This window comes from Amphiprion ocellaris, chromosome 7 (assembly GCF_022539595.1).
Source record: "Amphiprion ocellaris isolate individual 3 ecotype Okinawa chromosome 7, ASM2253959v1, whole genome shotgun sequence".
Classification (NCBI taxonomy): domain Eukaryota; kingdom Metazoa; phylum Chordata; class Actinopteri; family Pomacentridae; genus Amphiprion; species Amphiprion ocellaris.
Window position 1 is genome coordinate 34932805 of NC_072772.1, and position 24030 is coordinate 34956834.

The 24030-nt window shown below is 36.2% G+C and overlaps 2 protein-coding genes across 2 annotated transcripts; both read right to left on the reverse strand.

The window, feature by feature from the left end:
* Positions 1–546: 546 nt before the first annotated feature.
* spcs2 (signal peptidase complex subunit 2) lies at positions 547–13334 on the reverse strand. Its single transcript, XM_055012208.1, has 5 exons — positions 13260–13334; positions 11284–11367; positions 8248–8408; positions 4939–5073; positions 547–3106 (listed from the first exon to the last, which is right to left on the reverse strand). Exons 1-5 carry the CDS (start codon positions 13323–13325, stop codon positions 2920–2922), a joined length of 633 nt encoding a protein of 210 aa, XP_054868183.1. The 5' UTR covers positions 13326–13334; the 3' UTR covers positions 547–2919.
* A 1208-nt stretch (positions 13335–14542) lies between these two features.
* Positions 14543–23449, reverse strand: rnf169 (ring finger protein 169). Its single transcript, XM_023296334.3, has 6 exons — positions 23044–23449; positions 21828–21898; positions 19867–19959; positions 19620–19720; positions 19430–19523; positions 14543–19072 (listed from the first exon to the last, which is right to left on the reverse strand). Exons 1-6 carry the CDS (start codon positions 23348–23350, stop codon positions 17996–17998), a joined length of 1743 nt encoding a protein of 580 aa, XP_023152102.1. The 5' UTR covers positions 23351–23449; the 3' UTR covers positions 14543–17995.
* Between the last annotated feature and the right edge of the window lie 581 nt (positions 23450–24030).

Below are 24030 nucleotides of genomic sequence, written 5' to 3' on the forward strand. Positions count from 1 at the left end.
TATTTTGTGTTTCTTTTTGGTCATCTTGTTTCTTTTTTGTACTTTGGTGTACCTTTGTGGTCTTGTTGTGTGTCTTTTTGGTCATCGTGTGTCAACTTTTATAAAATAATAATAATAATAATAATAATAATAATAATAATAATAATAAAAAATATAATTATTTTACTTTTGTCAAATTTTACATCCAGTTTTGATTGTTTTGTGTCTCTGGGTGGTCATTATGCGAATCGTAATTTTGCATTTTGAGTCACTGATGTCTTTCTTTTTGGTCATTTTGCATCATTTTCTCATCATTGTGTGTGTCTGTGTTCATTTGGTGTCATTTTTTGCTGTTTTGTGTCTCTGTATTGTCATATTAAGTCGTCATTTGTGTTGTTTTGCATCTTTTTGTCGTCTCTTTGTGGTCGTTTATCTCTCCAACAGCCATATTAACAATTTTTTTCAGCAGAGGTTTCTGTTCCCAGTCTTTCCCTCCAATAATCCAAACTATTAAGTCAAACTTCGTCCACATTCAGCCTGTAGTTTCACAGACGGACTCAGAATTAGTTTGTTTTTTGTTTTTTTTGGGTAACAGTCCATCTTTAATATTCACCAACAGAGTTACACAACAAACTGTCAACATTCAGACTTCGTCCTGCTGTAAGGCGTCCACATGTCCATCTGGAAGCACCACCGACGTCTGAGCTAATGTTAGCATGTTAGCATCCAGCAGGTCTGCTCAGATCACCGGTGGACGCTAACGATGCTAACGAGGCGCTCGGCAACGTCGACAGATTCATTTAATGTTTTTAAAAAGAAAAAAAAAAAAAAAATTAAATTATGTTCCTGCCACCATCAGCTGCGTCTCCGTGACGACAGCCGCTCACTTCACACCTGTGTGACCTTTCAGGTGGCACCGCCCACCCCGCAACACGTCGCACTGCAATTGGTGAAGTCTGAAACTCTAATGTCTCCTGAATGTTAGCAAGTTTTTCTACCAATTAGACAGCGAAGGCATCAGTTTTTAGATGAGATAATCGTTTTTAAAAACTTGAAATGCTGCTTTGACCTGCAGGGAGAACGAGACGACGTGTGAATCCGCTCACTTAGCGCTTGTTAACCGTTTAAAATGATCCAGTGAGCTGCTGGACCGTCCCTCGAGTTCGCATTTTTCACTGTAAGTATAAAATGGTTACCAAAAATACAAACGTGCTGTAGGAATGAGGAAAGCCTGGAGGGTAGAAGATGATTCTGACTGAGCCAAGAGAAAACATCGATAAGAACAGATAACTGGATGTTGTTACTTCTAAATTCTGCTTATTTTCCTGGTATTATGGAGTTTTGAAACGGTTTCTAACCTGCTGTAAAACTACGACGGACTTCCTTCCTTTCAGGCGGTTCGCTGGTTTCAGTTTGTCTCTTATTTATTTAAGAGGAGAGTCGGTTAATTCAAAGTTTTCTTCACCGCAGAGAATTCAGTCAACTTTTGTGTCCCAACGATTAACCATCAACAGCCGTTAATAATTCAACCGAGAAGAAGGCTGTGTATGTTGGTAAATGTAGATCAGCTGTAGCACCTGGTTGTTCCACCAGGCGGAACCTCTACCTGTTTAACAGGAAGTTCATGTTGATGAGCAGAGACTGTGGTGGGAGTTTATCTGGTAAAGGGGTACCACGACAAAGACTTCTGGGGTCGTTAATGGACACTAGACAAGGCAGAAGATGGCAAAACATGAGACTAAACTACACAAACAAAACAAAAACAACACAAGATAAAAACAAGACAACAAAAAAGAGACACAAAACATCGGAAAGGAGACGCAAATAAGACTTAAAATGAGACAAAAAAAAACAACAAAACGGACACAAAATCGAAAAATGTAAGGAAAAAGAAGGTTGTGCATGTCAGTAAATGTAGATCAGCTGTTGTTTCTGGTTGTTCCACCAGGTGGAGCCTCTCACTGTTTAATATTGTAGAGACCAGAGGAGGCATCACTGAGACTACAGTTCATGTTAAAGCAGAGATCACTGTGGGAGCTTAGCTAATAAAGGGGCACCATGACAAAGACTCATGATGATTTCTGACCTCCAACTGGAAATAATGTATTTAAGACAAACTGGAACTGATTAAAACTTTGCTTTCTGTTATCAGTCATGGATTATTTAGCCAACATTTAGTTTAGCTGTTAAAGGGGCACCATGACAAAGACTTCTGTGGTGTTTAATGAATTCAAGAAGGTTTGAAGTCTGTGATTGAAAACCGGCTGTGTCCGCCTCTGACGTGACTTAAATCCTGTCATTAGTTAATCTGTTCTTGACAATGCTGCCGATCATTTGTTGAGAAAGTTACTTAAAATTTGCCATGATTCTGATCTCACTTCCTGCGCCGCCCTGAAAAAAAAAAAGCAAACAAAAGGTTGTTTCTGACTGCAGGAATTTGCAGGCTCAACTTTTATTCATGTTCCCACTGCAAGAACTGTCCCAGCAGAAACTCAAAGAAAGTTCCTAGTCCAGAGTAGGAACTTCTGTGATTGGTTAAACTTTTCTCTTTGATGTCACCAACAACGTAAAATCCATCACATGATCCAACATAACAAACCTCCACTGTTGTACTGTTAGATCCTGGAAAGTCCTGAACCTGCAGTGGAAAAAACGCCTAATAAGGATTTAAAAAAAAAAAAAAAAAAGCTAAAACTCAAGACTTAAAGCTTTAGATCTGTCGGAAGCTGGAGGTCTTTAAAATATCAAAATGCTGAGAAAAAAAAACGATTAAGTGGCGACTTTGCTGGCAAAAGTTCCTGCAGTGGAAACAACTAAAACGACTAACAACCTTTATCTAACTGACCGTTTAAGGATCGAACTGAAACCAACGAACCGAGTGAAACTATGAACCCCACCAGTATCTGAACCAAACTGAGATGTCGTTGTGTGTCCAGAGAGTTATTTGGTTTTCTTGTCTGCTGCCAGAGTGTCGTGCAGTTTGGAAACCGACTTCTCAAACTGGTCCATGGACAGCGTCCCGTTCTCGTCGAAGAACGCCGACACTGACTTGGTGAACTCGGCCTCCCTCGAGTTCCTCGACTTCCCGTCGGTGAAAGACACTCTGAGAGTGTACTGGTCGTCGAACCTGGAGATCGGAAGAGTCACTGTTAGCACAACTATCATTATCCTCATTAGCATAAGCATTATCAAAAACAACCAACAGGTTACTGTTCTGTACAACGACTATCCCTTAATATGCATTGAGATTATTTTTAAAATACTTTAGAACATACAAGAAGTCCTCCGTTTACGACATCCTCGACCTACAGCGTTTCGTCGTTACGTGGAACTAGTTGGAGAATGGATGAATACGTCGTCACACAGCGCTATAAGACGGCTTTGTTTACATTCTCCGGTTGTACGCCACCTTGGACTGTGCTACATTCGCTAACTTTCTGCCCTTCATTATGGCTCCCAAGTGTGATCAAGTTGTAAAAACAGTGCAACAAATTCTGTTATCTTCTTGTAAGATGACTCACACATGCATGAAAGTTGTTGGTATTCATGACTTTTATGAAGAACTGATCGATATAGTTATGCACGTAATGGCTTTGTTTACATGTTCATTGGAGTTTCGACATGTGGCAAAAATCAACTTACGTCTGGTCGTAGAAACGAAACTCCGATGTTAGTCGAGGACCCCCTGTACTTTATAATATACAGGAGGTCCTCAGTTTACGACGTCCTCGACCTACGGTGTTTCATCGTTTTGTCAGAACTGGTTACGTGGAACTAGTTAACGAGCGAAGCGGATGAACACGTCGTCATGCGGCGCTAAAAGATGGATTTGTTTCCATTCTCCGATTGTACGCCACCTTGGATTGTGCTACATTCACTAAATTTTAACTTGTAAAATGACTCAAACATGCATGAAAGTCGTTGGTTTTCATGACTTTTATGAAGAACTGATCAATATCGTGATGCACGTAACGGCTTTGTTTATGCCGAACTTCCGACTTAAGGAAAAAAGCGACTAATGTCGATCCGTAGAAACAGAATTCCGACTTAAGTTTAGGACCAGCTGTATTTTTAAGATTTTATTATTAATTTTTCAATGATTTTGAATAGTTGTATAACATATTTTCTTTTTGATTTAAAAATATATATATATTTTTGGGTTAATTTACTTTTTTTATTTGGTAATTTACTTATTTTAAATATTTCCACAAACAAATATTTAATGAATATTTTTTAATAGATTTTATTGACATATTTTTTGTTATTTGATTATTTTTAGTTTAATTTTTGTCTCATATTTAGATTTTATTTTTGCAAGAGCTTAAAGATTTTTGGAGTTCGTTTACTATTTCTTGTTGAATATTTTTTTAAATAATATGTACAAATATTCTGCACATTAATTCAAAAGCATTTAGTCGGATATTTATTATGTTTTAGAGATTTTGCAATTAGGATTTTAGAAACATCCCCTTTTAGGTACATTAAATACAATTTTTTACATGTAAATATTTGTTAGGAATTAAAAAGCTACATTTCTGTTAATTTTAGATATTTTGTTGGTACTATTTAATTTTTTCTTTTATATTTAGGCAGATAATTTACAATTCCTTGGTCATAAAATCTCTAAAATATATCAGTAAAATGGCAAATATTTTGACAAGCTTCATAAATATTTGGTAAATTTTACTAAGATTATATTTTAGACATTTTATTTGATCATTTTTCCATTAGTACAAGTTTTGTTGGACATCTTGTTCATATATTTCTTGTGAGATTTTTTTTTTGGCCAAATTCTGAAAAAGTCAAAGATGAAGATATTTTCTATTTGCAGTCCTGATGTTTTGTTTTGTAAAATGTCAGAAATTAAAAAAAACGAGTCTCTTCAAACATCTCAAAACTCTGAAACCATCAAAATACAGATATTTTTAATAACTAATCAGTAATGTGTCTGTGACTGACCGTTTGAGGGAAGAGGACAGCTGCCAGATGTGGTCCGGATCCATCCCAGCTGGATCTTTCTGCAGCGCCACCAGGAAAATGTTCTTCTCCTTGTAGGACGTGTAGAGAGTCAGGATGCCCATCATGATGAAGTACGTGAGGAGGACGAGTCAAGGAGCACAAACAGACTCTAGGAAACTTTTACTGTCTTCAGGCTTCATATCTAGTTTAGGAACATTATTTATACTTTATTAGATTATTTATTTACATTTATTTGTTCAGGAAAACCGGTGAAGGAATGTAGAAGCTAAAGAAATGACGCTAAAACTGATTTTTCATATTTTTATCAGTAAACATTTAACATCAACTGGAGAAATTTATAATATAAATGAGATTTTATTGATGTTTTTCTTTTATTTCCTGTAAACTTGGATTGTACGAGAATTTATTTTAGAAATTTTAAATATCTTTCATATTCCTGTCTGACCATTATTATTATTATTATACAAATATTTTAGCTTTTTTTGTTGGACATTTTAATACTACTTTACATGTTGTTCAGGAGGCAACTTATTATTTTTGTTGCACATTTTAATTATATTTGTAGCAGAAAATAACAAAAATAGTAGGGCTGAAACGATTTCTCAAGTTATTGGAGTAATTCGATTACTAAAATTCCTCGAGGCAAATTTCTCTGAATCGAGGCTTCGTTGAATCAACTACATGCTCGACCTCAGATCACATAATGGCAGACCGCGGTCTGAGGCCAGACCCAGACTTCATTCGATACAAACCGGGTCCTTAAATGTGACGGGACGCTTCTATTTTAACCAGCGCAGCTTTTCTCTTGTTTATGGCAGGAGTGACCAACCAGTCCGTGGTCTAAACGTCGTCTAAACTAGCCGTCAGTGAACTAAAACCAGGACAGATTCAGCTGCTGCACAGATTATTTCTGGCCTCAAATGCTTTCAGAAATACTTTTCCCTGAAGTGTTTTTGAAATAAAAAGAAAGTTTGCAGCCGAGCTGCTGTGTTTGTCAACCTGACAGCTCGGTCACGTGACCACGTAGCGGTCCGCTGAAGCTCAGCGCTGTCATGTGACCATGTTGTGGTCCACTAGTGACCGCCCACCATGCGTGTGATTTTCAGATGCGGCGCATTTACATGTGGGAAAAACACATCTAGTGGACACGTACATTCACTGTATGTTTTCTGTAAGTATTCAGGCACCGTGCCGGAATTCCAGCGTGCGGCGCTGGTGTTTGGCTTGGAAAAAAAAATATAGGACTACACTGCCAATCGAGTTCGTCTACCAGTGGAATGAGGGGAACGCAGCTTTTGCTCTCAACCAAACTAATATCACGAGCCAATGAGAAGTAGAGTGGGGGCGGGGCTTAGAAAGACATTGAGATCTAGTTGCATTTGAGTTCATACCAGCAGCAGACAGCGCAGTATTCAGCCACTGCTCCTCAGTCCTTGTATAACTTCTAACTATATATATACAATACACCTGTACTATACTATATATGTACAATACACCTGTACTATACTATATATGTACAATACACCTGTACTATACTATATATGTACAATACACCTGTACTATACTATATATGTACAATACACCTATACTATACTATATATGTACAATACACCTGTACTATACTATATATGTACAATACACCTGTACTATACTATATATGTACAATACACCTATACTATACTATATATGTACAATACACCTGTACTATACTATATATGTACAATACACCTGTACTATACTATATATGTACAATACACCTGTACTATACTATATATGTACAATACACCTGTACTATACTATATATGTACAATACACCTGTACTATACTATATATGTACAATACACCTGTACTATACTATATATGTACAATACACCTGTACTATACTATATATGTACAATACACCTGTACTATACTATATATGTACAATACACCTATACTATACTATATATGTACAATACACCTGTACTATACTATATATGTACAATACACCTGTACTATACTATATATGTACAATACACCTGTACTATACTATATATGTACAATACACCTATACTACACTGTATATGTACAATACACCTGTACTATACTATATATGTGTCCAGGATGGTTATTTCTGTTGCACAGCGCGCTCACTTCCGCTTTTGATGCTGTAACGTGCATGCCTAATGCAGAATCCGATTACTCGATTAATCGCCAGAATAATCTATAGAATACTCGACTACTAAATTAATCGATAGCTGCAGCCTTGCAGATTTGCTTTCATAATTTATTCTGTTTGTTTTAGATTCATGAGAATTTACTGTAGTCATTTTAAACATTTTCAGAGATTTAAATATCTTCTAATATCTTTCTTACTCTCGTTATTATTATATAAATATTTATTAGAGTTAACTCTTTTGTTGGAAACAATATTTTACACATTGTTCAGGAGGTAAGTCACATTTTAATTATACTTTTAGGAGATAATGATAATATTTTAAATGCAAGTTATTTTAAAAACATCTTTCAGAGATTTTATAGTTTTTTTAAATAAAATATTCTAACAATGTCTAGATTTTATTTATCTATTTTCTGTATTGATATTGTTAGTATTTGAAAACATCCTTCAGATAGTTTTCATTTTTTTTACAATGTATTTTTTAATATTTAAATTTTTATTTTCATAATAAAATTATATAAATGTAAATTTTTTAAAGAAAGGTACATTTTTTGGAGATTATAATAATATTTTTTTGTTATCATCCGTAACCGTGTATTTTAGGAAAATTTTACAGGTATTTTCACAAATTGTTTTATATAATTTTTTAAAGCTCCTTTAAATATTTCCAGAAGCGTAAATATTTTAAATATTTTTAGAGATTTTACATTTTTCTTTAATATTTTGATATTTTTTGGATTTTATTTATCTATTTTTTTGTACTTACATTGTTAGGGTTTAAAAAATGTCTTTCAGATAGTTTTCAAATTTTTATTTTTTTTAAAAAAATATTTAAATTTTTATTTTTATAATAATAAAAATATCTCAAATTTTTTTTAAAGAAAGGGATTTTTTTGTAATATTTTCTTTTGTTAGCCTCATATTTTAGGGAAATTTGACTTTTTTTTTCTTAAACAAATGTTTTATTATTTTTTTAATATTTCCAGAAGTCTAAACATTTTAAATACTTTCAGAGATTTATTCTTCATACTAAACTGTTTTTGTTAGATATTATAATCCAGTAAAATATGAGTTGCGCTATTCTAAACAGGTGAGTTCAGACCAGGTGAGTCGTGCAGGTGGGAGGATATGAGATGACGCAGCAGGCCAGGACCGGTCTGGACTCAGGGAACGGGTGCAGATAATCCCAGACCAGAGCCAACATGGCGAACAGACAGGAGACGGTGCAGATCAGCAGACGGCCGTCGACCAGCTGGAAGTTCTCCACGTAGCCGTACTTCTCCAGCAGCACCTGGAGGGGGCAGAATGAGACAACAACACACCTGGAGGCTTCACCTGGGGTCCGTTTCACGAAGCAGGTTTAGTGAAAACTCTGAGTTTGTTAACCCTGAAATGAGGGAAACTCAGAGTTTTCCATTTCACAAAGGGAGGTAACTCAAACCAGAGACAGAGGGGTAACTCTACCCTGTTTCACAAAGAGGGGTAACTTAAACTCTCAGTCAGTTACCATAGTAACAGACTCTATGAATCTAACCTGGTCGGGACCAGGTTTTTCTCAGTAAACCTCGAGTTTCTCTCAGTCTCCGCCCTCTTTCAGTCACACACTATTTCATTTCCTCATTCATTCAGTCAGCTGGTGAGTTTTGGCGAAGTCTAATTCTGCCGTGTCTCAAAATGACGTCCTTTTATTAACGATCCAGTGGATGAAGGAGCAGAATTACTGCACAGAGATTTAAATATTCATCAGGAGATTGTTATCAGCGCATAGATGTTCTCGCATTTCTCGACAAGTATCTTTTAGAGCGGTACCGTTTCACGTCACAGTCCATAATCTACATCCAACCTAATCCATCCTTACATTTACAACATGACCAACCTCAGTCATGCTCTAACATCCCAGCAGATATTGTGTGTTGTGCTGTGGTTCTTTGCAAATGGAAGTTTTTTTTATATAATGTAGGAGATGCAGAGCACTTCAGTAAGACAACTGTATGCAGGACGGTCAGAAAAGTGTGTCTGGATCTGAAATGACTTTTACCATCTTTGTGGTTTTCCCTGGAAATAAACCTGTCAGAGCCATCAAGGCTCTGTGTGTGTGTGTACATATATATATATATATATATATATATATATATATATATATATATATATATATATATATATATATATATATATATATATATAGTTGGCTGAGTAGAAGTCTGTCAGTTTAAATAGGCTTAACTGTTTAACAGAACATGATATGGATGCAGACATTTAGGCTGTGTGGGATAAAACCACTGCACAGTCAAACAGCCACTTAATATTTAGGCTACTTTACAATGTAAAACATGATCAAAATGAGGAAGCTCCATGAGATTATGCCGACTTCTTACCAGTTTTAAAAATGTATTTATATTTCATCTTCAGCTTCTGCCACATGCTCTTCTCCCCTGCAGGATTGCACCTAAATGAAATAACTTAATAATCTACTATTCAAACAGTTTTCCTGTAATATTATTGTGATTTAAACTTACGCATTGACCCAGGCAGCAATGTTCTCCCACACCGTCTCCCTCTCTTTTGCAGCTGCAGGTGTTGCACTTCTTTCTAAAAACGTGCTCAAACTCGCTATATAAACGCATTAAGATTTCCAATTCAAACGGTGTAGTCCTCCGCTTCCCCGTTGCCATGGTGACTCTTCGAATCGGCGCTCCATTGATACTGGCTTTTCAGAGTTGTGGTGCACGCGCTTAACTCCGGGTGAAACTGCTCCGAGTTGATTAAACCAACTCAAATGAGCCGTTGTGAAACCAGAAACTCAGAGTTTTCTATCTCAGAGTAGATCAACTCAGAGTTCAGGGTTAAACTCAGAGTTTGTTGAACCTGCTTCGTGAAACGGACCCCAGGGATTCAAGTCGAGATTATACTGAAGAAAAAGGAGTTCGGGGTGATTTTTAAAATAATTTCTTCACATTTTATCAATGAAATGATTCACTGATTAAGTAAAAAACATCTTATATGTTGACTCAACAATTAAATAATTTCTGTTCTGAACAATGAAACTGTCAAAACTGAGATTGGAGATAATCAAAGAGAACAATTTAACTATTAAACTGATTATTTAGCTTCAGATATAAATAAAAATGTGAAAATATCTAAAAGAAAAACAGCTGCTTGCATTATAAATAAATCTCATTTACAGAATAGTTTTTTTTCCTAATGATTTTAATCAATACAGAGAATTAAAATAAACACAATCAAACATTTTTTAAATACATTTCATTAACAACATTAACAGTTTATTATTTTTCTCAGACATTTTACTGATGTTTTTTGAGAGTTGAAAGACTTTTGGGGTTATTTTAGAATTTTTTGTTGAATATTTAAACAACACAGTAATATTTTACACATTAATTGGTGAATATTTGGAGATTCTGCTATTACTGTTGTCTTTTTAGGAGCTTTAAATATTTGTAAAAATGGAAATATTTTTGCTTTATTTATATTTCTGTTAATTTTAAAAGGATTTAGTTGTTAATATTTTACTTATACATATTTTATATTAATAATAATAATTATTATCATTATTTACAGTGTTTTTTTTTTTAAAGATAATTTACTGATATTTTATATTCCTAATATTGATTATTTTTTATGAACATACAATATGACAATATTTTACTAATACATTTCTAAGATTTTTTTAAATTCTAAATTAGAATTTTTTTATTGGACAATTTACTTTTCAAATTTAATTATTTGGGAAATTTTAAACATTTACAGATATAATTATTTTCTAAATATTTTTGGAACTTTTTTTTATTTTTCTGGTTAATTTTACAGATTTGTTGGGGGGGATAATTTACAGACATTTGGGCTTATTTTAGAATTTTTTGTTGAATAATCTAACAATATTTATAATTATTGTACACATTAATTGGTGAATATTTGGAGATTCTGCTGTAATTCTACTGTTACACCTCTTTTTAGGAGTTTTAAATATTTATAAAAATGGAAATACTTTTGTTTTATTCATTTTTCTGTTAATTTTTTAAGGATTTAGTTAATATTTTACTGATACACATTTACATTTTTTGTAAAGATATTTGAGATTTTATTGATATTCTTGACAAGCATTAAAAAAAATTGTAAATTAAAATAAACAGGATAAACATTAAACCGACCTTCTTTGCGGCGTCATCCAGAGAATTCTTCACAGCGGCTCCATCCCATTTATCGATCTTCACCGGTTTCTCATCGATCCGCCACTGAAATACAAACAAACCGATCAGGATCATTCATTCAATCAATCAATCAATCAATCAATCAATCAATCAATCAATCAATCAATCAATCAATCAATCACCAATTGGCTCATGATGAAGATGAAATTGATTCATGGTGCATTCAAAGACAGCAGCTCACGGTGGGAATCTGAAGCTTCTTAACGTCTAAATTAAGTAAAGCTGGACTAACGACAGAGCTGCGATTATTGATTATTTCCTTTGCTAATTGATCTATTGATTGTTTTCTGGGTGAAACGATCAGTTGTTCGGATAATAAAATCTAAGAAAATAGTTTTTAAAAAATGTAGTTTTGTCCACAAACCAAAAAATATTCAATTTACTGATACAGAGGAGCAAAGAAAGCAGGAATATTCACATTTAAGAAGCTGCAGAAAACTGATTAATCGATTAAATAATTACTAAAATTAAAGTTAATTTAATCAAATGAAAAGAAAAGCAATAAAAGCTTTGCAGAATTGAAGTTAAAACATCAACTGACATCTATTTTGATAATAAATTTCCAAATATTCTTTACATTTCAGCATTTCAGAGGACAATATTTGCTGCTTTTCCTTTTAAAAACTAATTAAACTGAATATTTGTGAAGTTCAAAGATGATTTATTTGAATATTTAAAGATGTTAAAGACATTTTTAAGAATTTTTTCATGTTTCATGCTCAAAATGCAACACTGGAGATTAATTTAATTTACATTCGTAACAATTAATACTTGCATCACTGATATAAATAGACGGACGACACATGAATTAAAAATAAAGTGATTAAAAAATATATCAAAATACAAACTATAAAACACAGAATGAATTTTAAAAAAACTCTATTATAGTAATTATAGAAATTATGAAAACAAACTACCAAAATATAATAGATAAAAAAGATTAAAAATAAAGAACAGAAACAGAAAATTGTAATATCAAGAAACAAAGATAAAGAAAATTATAAATAAAAAAATTTCAAAAAGACAGTATCAAGATAAATAAAATTATAATTAAGAAAATATTTTAAAAATTAATTATAAATTAATGTGGATTTAAAACATAAACTTTTAATATCAAGAAATATAGATATACAAAAAAATCTAAAAAGAAAACTCTAAATTAAAAAAAATCCATAAAATACACTACAAAAAGATAATATCAAGAAAACTAAAATTATAATCAAGAAACTGTTTTAAAAATTAAGATATAAATCAGCTCCATAAACAGCTGAAAGCACATGCCTCTAATGTTGCTTTAGAAGCTGAATCAGTGTAAAAGTATTTTTCTACATTTATTAAAATCAGTATTTAAAGAAATTTAAATATGTTGAATCAATAATATTTAAAATCTTAAACTGAACCAGAGTTCTGACTGCCACGTTTCAGTAAAAAAACGAAACAAACTTCCTTCACTGACACGTCTGTTGGTTACCTCAGAGTCTGTAAATATAAAAATCACCTGATCCTCTGCATCAACTCTCATTTAACTCTAATATTAGAATAAAACTGAGAAGCTTCAAAACGTAAACAGTTTAAATTAGCTGCTTTTTAATGCAGATGTTTCAGTTTTAACAGCTGGAAGCAGAGAAACAAACAAATCGCTGCAATTTAAACTAAAACTGACTGATTCTCTCTGCAGGAAAGAAACTCTCAGCTCCACTGATCATTAATTGTTTCTATTTCCATTTTATTTCTAAATAATCTAAACTAGCCGTTAGCACTAGCTTAGCTTAGCCGCTAACTCCGGATGCGCGTTTTAAATCTCCGTCCACGCAGAGAACTAAAGCCTGTGAAGCTTCGGTCTGAGCTCAAAGACAAATTAAAACCTCACAGTTTGGTTTGAAGTCACCAGAAGATGTTTAAAAACGGATTCTTACTTTCTCCAGCAGTCCGCTCTTCCCGTTCCGAGAAGCGGCCATCTTCGCTACAAAATACGGCACCATGACCTGGAGGAAGCTGATTGGCTCGCTGCGAAAATTTAAACGAGCGACGTCACGGCGCCGGAGTGCCCGAAGCGGCGGCGTGCGCGTTCGCGTGTAAAGTAAAAATAAAGCTTGACAGGAAATAATGTTAATTTAAAAAAATATATGTAGAAGCTCAGATATAAAATTTTAAAAGATAAAGAAATAATTTTAAAAAAATGAAGTCAAGAATTACGGAAATTAACATATAAATATAGTAACAAAATCAAAATAACAAAATAAGAAAGACTAATTACAATGTAAATAAAATATTAAATATAGAAATATATTAGCAAAAATAAAGACCAAAATATATTTTTTGAAACAACTGATGCTATTAAAGCACAAAATAAAATTTAAGACATAAATTAAAAATAAGACATGTATAAATGTTTCAATCAAGTTATATGTATATATATATATATATATATATATATATATATATATATATATATATATATATATATAAATTAAAAAATATGATACAAATGTCATCACACACAAAAAACATGAAATAAAATTTTAAACATAAATTAAAAAGAAGATACATAAAAATGTTTCAAGTATTGAAAAGAAAATTTAAACACAAATAATAAAAAAACAGAATAAAAATACAAATGTCATCACACAAAAAAAATGAATAAAATAAAAAGAAAATAATTAAGTCTAAAATCAGGAAATATTGAAAGTATAAATAAAATATAAAATTAATATATAAAGATTTAAAATTCAGTGAAGAAATAAAATATGCAAATAAAATACATGTTTAAAAAAATCTAAATTACAAAAAAAGGCTTAAAAACACAAAAACAAACAATATACACAGAATAAAAACACTAATACATCAATATGGTAAAATAAATAAATTAAAACAATTAAAATGCAAAATATAGATAAAATAATTAAAATAGGTTTGAAAAATATTATGCTATCAATGTAGAATATGAAAAAAAACTAAATAGTAAGAGAAATGTAGCATAAAATTAAAAATTAAGTTTAAAATATAATAGAGGTATTTCAAATGTTAAACTGTTTGGTTGTTTTTTGCCCAGAGTCATGTCTCTCAGGATTGTCTGCAGTCTGTCAGGTGACACTCGGGGATTAGTTCACCTGGTTCTGCTTCGTCCAGGTGAGTCTCTTCGCTTCCTGTTGATGAATAAAAACAGAGAAGAGACGACAGAGAAGAGACGACAGGACACTGACTATTTGAACTCCTTTAGTTTCTCTTCCAGCAGCCTCACATAGAAAACTACAGAATTATAAACTACGAACAACCGTCCGTCATTTTGGCACTCGGAGAACAACTCAGCTGTCGGACCGGAGGACGAAAAGCTTTAGTTCAGAGAAAATGTGCATATCAGTGTCGGAGAGTAAAGCTCTGATAAAAAGGAAGCAGGCCGAGATTCACAAACACACAAACGATAAAAAACAAATCAAAGGAATCATTCAGGAAGCAGGAATGTAAAGGACAGGAGCCGTATTCACACCAGAGATTCATTTATAATCTGCAAAATAAAATGTTAATTAAACTGAGTGTCTTTGGGGTTTAATTTAAACATCTAAGGAACTTTATTCTGTTTTATTTTGCTGTTGAACCAAAAGAAAAACAGAAACTGGATCATTGTTTGATGATATAACATGAAAAGTTAGTTGTTATTTTATAAAGTTTTCAGGATAAAACAACAACAAACTCTTCTTAGAAAATATAATTATCTTGTGATAACGTGAAATCTTACAGGCTTTAACTTGATCATTTATGATGTGAAACTGATGTTTGAGTGAAGAAATAAGATTACAGCTCATTTTTTCATTTTCCAGAAGGATTTTAACCCTCTGAACCCCTAAATGTGCCAGAAATTTTTAAAAAATGACAGAAATGACACCATTTATGAGCCACAGAGAGAAGCCAGATTTTTAACTTTCATACGGTCCTTGAACGCATCATGTGTGACCTGCAGGAATATTAATCAAATCTCGGCTCCAAATTGTGATATTCCATTAAAATTAATCTTTTCTACATGTCTCATTTTAAAAAATACCTGAAAATAAACACTTTATACTGAAAAGAAAATGGAAAAACTAAAAATTTGTCGCATTCAGCAGAACTGCCGGCAGTGTTTCCACAGAGCAGACGAGGATGGAGAAAAACTAAAAATGTAAATCTATGTAGTGTGTAGTCAGTGGGACCATTTTTTCAACGATTCTTTGTTTGGGATTTCTGTCAGTCTAACTGTGTCAATGCTCAAAATTTGTCCAAAATGATTCAAAACTGACTCAGAATAACTTTAAGTCGGTACAGATTTACTCAATAATTGTCCAAAACAACAACATAATCTAAAAGGATTCGAAAACTGTCAAAAATGACTCAGATTTTGGCCAAAATTGTTCAAAACTGGTTCAAAAGTAACTCAGAAATGGTCCAAAATGACTTTAAACCTGTCTAGATTTACTAAAAACTGTCCAAAATGACAAAAAAAGTCTAACAGAACTCAAAAAATGCTTTAAATTGGTCTAAAATGACTTGAAACAGTCTGAAGTAACTAAAAATAAATCAGAAATGGTTCAGAATAGATTCAAACCTGTCCAGATCTACTCAATAATTCTCCAGAATAACAAAAAGTCTAAGAAATAACCCAGATTTTGGCCAAAATGACTCAAAACTGGTTCATAACGACTTGAAACTAGTCCAGATTTAGAGAAATGGTCCAAAAATAAATTGAAATCTGTGCAAATTTATTCAAAAATGACTCTGAATTTGGCCAGCATTATTCAAAACTGGTTCTAAAAATGACAAACTTACAAAAAAAAATGATCCAAAAAGCCATTTATTCATGACTTGTAGTTTCCACAGAGGTTCAGGACTTTATACTGCAGTGAAAAATGAACCACAGTGAAGAAAAATGAGTGAAAAACGCCCAGAAGCTCAGAGGTTTAAACAGTAAAAATCTGAGCTGCGTTCAACGACCAGCAGTGAAATGATGTGAATACGGCTCTGAAATTAAAACTTTAACGCCGACCGACTTGTCCTCCTTCGACTTTTACTAAAAAACTGCATTATTTTGTCACCAGTGAATCTCGTCCAATCACACAAGGTGAACCACAGCAGGTAGAAAACATCCCACCAATCAGCTTCAGTTCGTCGGTCTGTGGAAGGACTCTAATGACTGCATTACCCAGGATCCTCGGTTCCACAGCAGACTGGAAGACCATCAGCTACAGGAAAACGTGACGATCCGGCTGGTTCTGGTTCAGGTTTGGTGACGTTTAGATTCATTAAACTGATTTTAAATTTCAATCTTAAATAAAAACAGCAGATTGGGTGGAACGCTGCAGCCGGATGAACCTCCAGATGGGTGAAGATCTGTCGTTTCTGACGGCGAATCATCAATCGATTAATTGTTTAAGTCAAAAACTCCTTAAGATTCTTCGGTTCCAGCTCCTCATGTGTTGTTTTTCCAGTTTTATTTCTTTTTTTTTTTAACCCTCTGAACCCTAAAACCTGCCGGCAGGTTTCTATTGCAGAGAACACTGTTGGATTCTCAACTTTCCAACAGTTGTGAATGCATCGTGAGGTTTTATTGTGAAAATCAACCAAACCTAAACCTAAAATTATCATATTTCTAAGTGTCTCGTTTAACAATTTGATCCGATTCCATAATAAACTAAAAATGATCCACTTTTGGGTGTAACCGTGACGATATTATCGACTCAAAACTTCAGAAATGTTTGGGTTGAACTGCAGGCAGTGTTTTCACAGAGCAGAGAGGAGACATAATAAAAGTGTCAACAGTTAAACACAGGGGGTCCTCGGTTTACATCGGAGTTACGTCTGATATAAGTCGATTTTTGCCCTTTAGACGGAACTCCGGCAAAAATATAAATAAAGTCGTTACGTGCATCACGCTATCAATCAGTTCTTCGGAAAAGTCATGAATACCAACGACTTTGGTGACGTACAACCGGCGAATGTAAATATAGCGCCACGTGACAACTTATTTTTCTGCTCCGTTTGCCAACAAGTTCCATCAGTTCCAACGTAACGACGAAAAGCCGTACGTCGTAAACCAAGGACTCGCCCATAAACATAACGACGAAATGCCGTAGGACTTCCTGTATCTATAATATGTCGTGTCAAGAGTGTTTCCCCCTGATGTTGTCATCTTGTCGGACTTATTGGTTGTTTTTATTTCAATTTTTGAAAAATTAATCATCAAAAATTTTTGACTTTTTATGTTTTTTCTACTCTGTGCATCTTTTTGGTTGTTTTGTTTCCACGGAGGTTCCGGTTTTATAATGCGGTGAAAACTGACCCACAGTGAGTTTAATGTATCAGAAGTTCAGAGGGTTAAACTGATTCGTCCTCTCTGGTTCAAACTGATCAAACATCTCGTCTGTCTGGAAGCTGATGGATGTTTGGGTTTAGTTTGCTGCGACTCTGTCAGAGTTTAGTTTAAATCTGTTCGGATCGGCTGATGAGCGTTTCGATGTTCTGTGAGCGAGTTTTTGGTGATTTGCTGGTGTTTGGAACAAACGTCGTCTCCAGGAAGTCCTCAGCAGCGGCTGAACAACATTCATACGTTCGTTAAAACTTTCGGCACTTTGCATATTTAAACTCCCTCCTGTCGTTGTGCTGAGCCGGCGCTGGCTCCTCTCTAGTGCTTCTTGTTGATTCGCCGGGACCTCCTCAGGCCCCGCCTCCTGCGGTTCTGTGTGGACATCCAGGACCGCAGGAAGTACTTGTCGGGGCTCCGGCGGCGGCCGACGCTCTGGTTCTCCAGGTCAAACTGTCTCTGCAGCTTCAGGGCGAGCGCTCGGTCCTGCCGCTCCTGCTGCAGCTGCCGGATGTAGCGCTCATCGAAAGCCTCCTGACTGACGGGTCGGCTCCTCTTCAGGTCTGAGTCGCGGCCCGAGTCCAGGTGTTTGGTCTTCTGCTTCCTTTTCTGGCCCCTCCATGAGGTAGACTGGTTGTGGATGCTACTGTCGGACTCCTTCCTCGGACTCGGCGGGTCCTTTGACACTAATTTACACGACTGGAAACCAGAGTTCTTGGTGTACGGCGAGAACGACTGCTTGCGTCCAAACAGTGCCCCCCCGCTGCCGGACTCGGGAGTGCAGGACTCGGAGCTTCCTCTGAAAGTCGACTCGCTGTTGTAGCGGATCGCAGGAACTCGGATATTCACCGACTGTTTCTGGAAGTCTGCATCCGGCGGGTCGAACAGCAGCCTCCTCCGGTTCCCGGCCGGTGACGGTTGCGTCTTGGTGGTGTCGTCCCCGTTGGTCTTACTGTGCAGCTCGGAGACGGGACTCGTCAGCGTGGCCTTGGAGTTGACTTTGAGGCTCTGACGGTCGAGTTCGATCTGCCTCCACTTCTGCAGCACGGCCGGACTCGCCTCGTAGCTGGTGGCCTTCTGCAGGCCGCGGGTCAGGTTCCTGGGCGTGGACTTGACAATGGTGGGCTCCATGAGGCGTCCGTCCGGCAGGCGTTTGGGTGGCGTGCACGGCGAGCACACGATGGGCTTGAAATGGTTGAGCTCCTCGGAGATGCTGTCGTTGCTCTCGGGGCTGATGGAGCGTTCGGGTCGAGGTGGAGGGAGGCCCAGCGGGGTCGATGATGTCAGCACAGCTCGCCAGGTGAGGCGGCGGTCGGGGACGGTGATGGGAGCCGAGAGCGAGCGGCTGTTCTCCGAGGAAAGAAGGATTCCTGCCGCGAAGCTGTGACTGATACCGACCTGCAACACAAGACAAGAACCAGGTTAAAACAAGAGTCACATCTGGTTTTAAATACTCCAGATATTTGAGGCTGATCTTGTCAACATGAACTGTAGTCTGAGCGACGCCTCCTCTGGTCTCTACAGTATTAGACAGGAAGAGGCTCCACCTGGTGGAACAACCAGGTACTACAGCTGATTTATAATACATTTACAGACATCATGTAGAGAAAACAAGCTTTCTACATTTTTGGAGCTTTTTGAGCCACAGGAAACTCTACCCTCTAACACTTCATTTACCCTCTAACACTTCATTTACCCTCTAAAACTACATTTACCCTACAACACTACATCTGGTGATTTGACTGACTAACGTACCCGGTCCAACATGGCTGCCGGCTGAGCGACGACCTTCAGCTTCCCTCCTCGGTCCTCCACCGGGTCGGTGCAGCTGCGACTCCTCTGACAACCACTGAAGAAGAAACAGGGAGGTCAGAGGTCACGGTACTGTCTGTGGTTAGTTCACTGTCTGAATCAACGGTGGGACAGTCCAGCGCCGATCACTCACCTGGTGAAGGCTGAAGAGTTTTTGGTTTTCCTGATGAAGGCCGAGATGTTTCTGATCCTCCGGCTGATCGGCTCTTCGTTCTCAGAGTCGGACAGAACTCCCTGAAAATAAAAACAGAAAATTTAAGAAACATGTCAGCTGCTGCAGAATGAAAACATTCAGACTGTAACAGACAAAAGCATACAGAAGTCTGTATTTGTCTTTAAAGTGATTCTCTGGTGTCTGAACGTAAACATCTGGCACTTACAGGTTCTTCTTCACGACGGACTGATCCAGACTCGTCTTTACAGATCAGAGAGTTTTTCCTCTTCACGTCCTCTCTGTCCTCAGACACCAACAGCTGCAGTCACAAACCAACAATATCACATATTACTTTTAATTTAAGAGCATTAATCATCACAGAAATGGACCAAACATCACCAGAAACGTATCTGCTTCGTCCACAAAAAGAATCAGATTAAAATAATGCAGCATTTCACTTTATGAAGGTTCTAAAGAAGCAAATGAGATGTGAACCGATTAGCTTAGCTCCAATATTAAGAGATTATATGGAAACTCAAACTTAAAATATTCAACTTTGTTGTTTACTTAACATCAGCTTGTTTAATTAAACTTTTGTAGTTTTTAGACACTGCTAATTATCAGGAACAATTACACTGGAAGAGAGACAGATTATGATGTAACACCTGCAGAATAAACTGTAACAGAATAAACCGTAACACCTGCAGATTAAACTGTAACAGAACAAACTGTAACACCTGCAAAATAAACTGTAACAGAATAAACTGTAACACAAACAGAATAAACTGTAACACAAACAGAATAAACTGTAACAGAATAAACTGTAACACCTGCAGAATAAACTGTAACACCTGCAGAATAAACTGTAACAGAATAAACTGTAACACCTACAGAATAAACCACAACACCTGCAGAATAAACTGCAACAGAATAAACCGTAACACCTGCAGATTAAACTGTAACAGAATAAACTGTAACACCTGCAAAATAAACTGTAACAGAATAAACTGTAACACCAACAGAATAAACCACAACACCTGCAGAATAAACTGTAACAGGATAAACCGTAACACCTGCAGTTTAAACTGTAACAGAATAAACCGCAACACCTGCAGAATAAACTGTAACAGAATAAACTGTACCACCTGCAGAATAAACTGTAACAGAATAAACCGTAACACCTGCAGAATAAACCGTAACAGAATAAACTGTAACACCTGCAAAATAAACTGTAACAGAATAACCTGTAACAGAATAAACTGTAACACCTACAGAATAAACTGTAACACATGCAAAATAAACTGTAACAGAATAACCTGTAACAGAATAAACTGTAACACCTACAGAATAAACTGTAACACCTACAGAATAAACTGTAACAGTATAAACCGTAACACATACAGAATAAACTGTAACACCTGCATAATAAACCATAACATCTGCAGAATACACTATAACAGAATAAACTGTAACACCTGTAGAATAAACTGTAACAGAATAAACTGTAACACCTGTAGAATAAACTGTAACAGAATAAACAATAACATCTGCAGAATAAAATATAACAGAATAAACTGTAACACCTGCAGAATAAACTGTAACACCAACAGAAAAACTGTAACAGAATAAACTGTAACACCTGCAGAATAAACTGTAACACCTGCAGAATAAACTGTAACACCAACAGAAAAACTGTAACAGAATAAACTGTAACACCTGCAGAATAAACTGTAACACCTGCAGAATAAACTGTAACAGAATAAACTGTAACACCTGCAGAATAAACTGTAACCCCTGCAGAATAAACTGTAACAGAAAAACTGTAACAGAATAAACTGTAACACCAACAGAAAAACTGTAACAGAATAAACTGTAACACCTGCAGAATAAACTGTAACACCTGCAGAATAAACTGTAACAGAATAAACTGTAACACCTGCAGAATAAACTGTAACACCTGCAGAATAAACTGTAACAGAATAAACTGTAACACCTGTAGAACAAACTGTAACAGAAAAAACTGCAACACCTACAGAATACTGAAGAAACTAAAGACAAAAAATGACTTAAACATTCAATACTGAGTTTGTTTTCTCTAGAATAAAACACAGAAGCTACTGTCGCTGTTGTTTTGTTTTTTTGTGCGTTTTCTGTTCCTTTAATCAACCCGACAGCAGTCCGACTGACCTTGTATTTCCCAGTTGGGCTCGAAAAAACGTCTGCAGACTTTGGGATTAGCGCCGGAGGCAAAAAGAGCTCTGAGGAGACACAGAAACAGAGATGTAAGGCATTTAACGGAGAATATTTAAAGCAGATTTCATATAGAATCCTACACAGACGGCAGGTTTTTAGACTCTGAGCTAATCTAATAAAGATCCACTTAGGCTGATGATCATTTTTACCATCAATAAATCCCCTTATTATCAAAATGACTCATCGGTTGGACGATAAAACATCATAAATAAATCAAAAATCAACCATAGTTGTCTTTAAATGTATGATTTGGTAGAAACAACACCCAAATCTACACTATATTAAACCAGTAAATATGTGTAATGTTCTTTTCTATCAGCCTGTAACTATAACATGCAGAGATATTAAATGGTTCAACAGTACTTAGTTTCTATCACCTCAGCTTGTCTAAATTAAATACTCTGAACCTGACAGCCAGCAGCAGGATTTATAATGATTTAAAATGTTGTTTCAGAGTAAATCAATAATTAAAACTAATCAGTGGTCAGACATAAACACTAGAAGACCTACAGTAGTACTACTAGTAGTACTGCAGTAAATAACTCCACCTACAGCTGTACATGTCCAGACTAGTCCCCATCAGCAGACCTCAGCACCAAACTGATGGAAACCTCCTAATAATGGAGCTTTAGATCTGATCTAAACCCTCAGATCGATGGAGCTGATCAGATCAATCACTCTGGAGGGTCACGTGACTGATTTCAGGCTGTTTTCATTGATTAGTCTTAACGGTGATTCAGCAGCTTCACACTCAACTCCACCACACTCCTTTTTATTCTACATTTTAAACGTTATTTTAGTTTATTTGTGGTTAGAAGCGTCTAAATACTGAACCTCATCAGAGTTTTATTCATTTTAATGGGACCTCCAGCCGGGAGTCTCCAGACTAAGGCCGGTTTTTAAGCAGCTGTTGTCGGGTAAAGCTGCTGGTTTCTGGGTCCGGTTCGGTTCTACCAGTCAGCCGTTAATCAACTCCGGTTCCGGCCTCCAGCTGCGGAAACTAAACTTTATTAAAGTTTGTCAGAAACCAGCTAAAATCCGCTGCTGTCCGGTTCTCTGTTTTTCTGGCGGCAGCTCTGTGAACAAACACCCGGCGGCGGTGCTGATGCAGCGGAATGTGAGCTGGAGTTGACCCCGTAAACACACCGACCTCTCCGGCTATCGCAGTCCCTCCTGGCCGGCCTGCTGCTGCTCCTCTCGGGGTCACTTCTCCTCCGGAGCCGCTCGTCGCTGCCGGAGTGTCTCCGGGCCAGGCAGAGCGGAAAGGCCGGGTGTCCGCAGGCCGAGCCGCCGCCGGCTTGTGTCTCGGCGCACGCCGCGCACTTCTTGGGCTCGTCCTCCTCCGGCGGGTCGGACCCGGAGCGGCACCGGGAAAAGGGCCCCGCTCCGGACCGGGACGTGCCGGCGGCAGCTCTGGCCGGTGTCCCAGGCCGCTCGGCGGACCCTGCGGTCGCCATCTTCTTCTCTCTCTCCGGCTCTCAAAACAAACCTCGCCCTGCCGCCGCCGAGCAGCGCGAGGAGAAGGGTACTATTGGGCGCGAGCGCACAGAGGGGACGCGCGTGCAGCCCGCCAACCATAACGGCGTGAGCTTCCTCTGAGGAGATTTCAAAATAAAACCGGCTCATTCGGTTACTGCGTTTTATTATGGAGAGTCCGTTATTTTAAAAAAAAAAGAAAAAAGAAGTCACTAGTGGTAGAAAAAAATGAAAAAAGTTAAAATTATGAGATGAAAATGTCCCAAGTTGAAACAAAAATTCTAAGTTTAATATAAAAATCTAAAATATGTACAAAAAAAGGTAAAAATGTGAGATAAATAGTAAAACTTTAAAGATTAAATAAACCAAATTATATAAGATAAAGTATTGGATGAAATAAATCAAAATTACATTACAAAGTATCATAATAATGAGATTTTAAAAAGTTAAAGATTTAAAGATGAAGAATAGTTTAAAAATCTGTTGCAGAATATTAAAATCATTACATTAAAATAGATCTAAATTATGATATCAAAAATGTTTTTAAAAATATGAGCAAAAAATGTTGATATTATGAGATAAAAACGTCTGTTATTAGAAGAAATACATACTTAAAAAACTGAATCACATTAATGACACTGACCTGTAAAACTGCATTTTA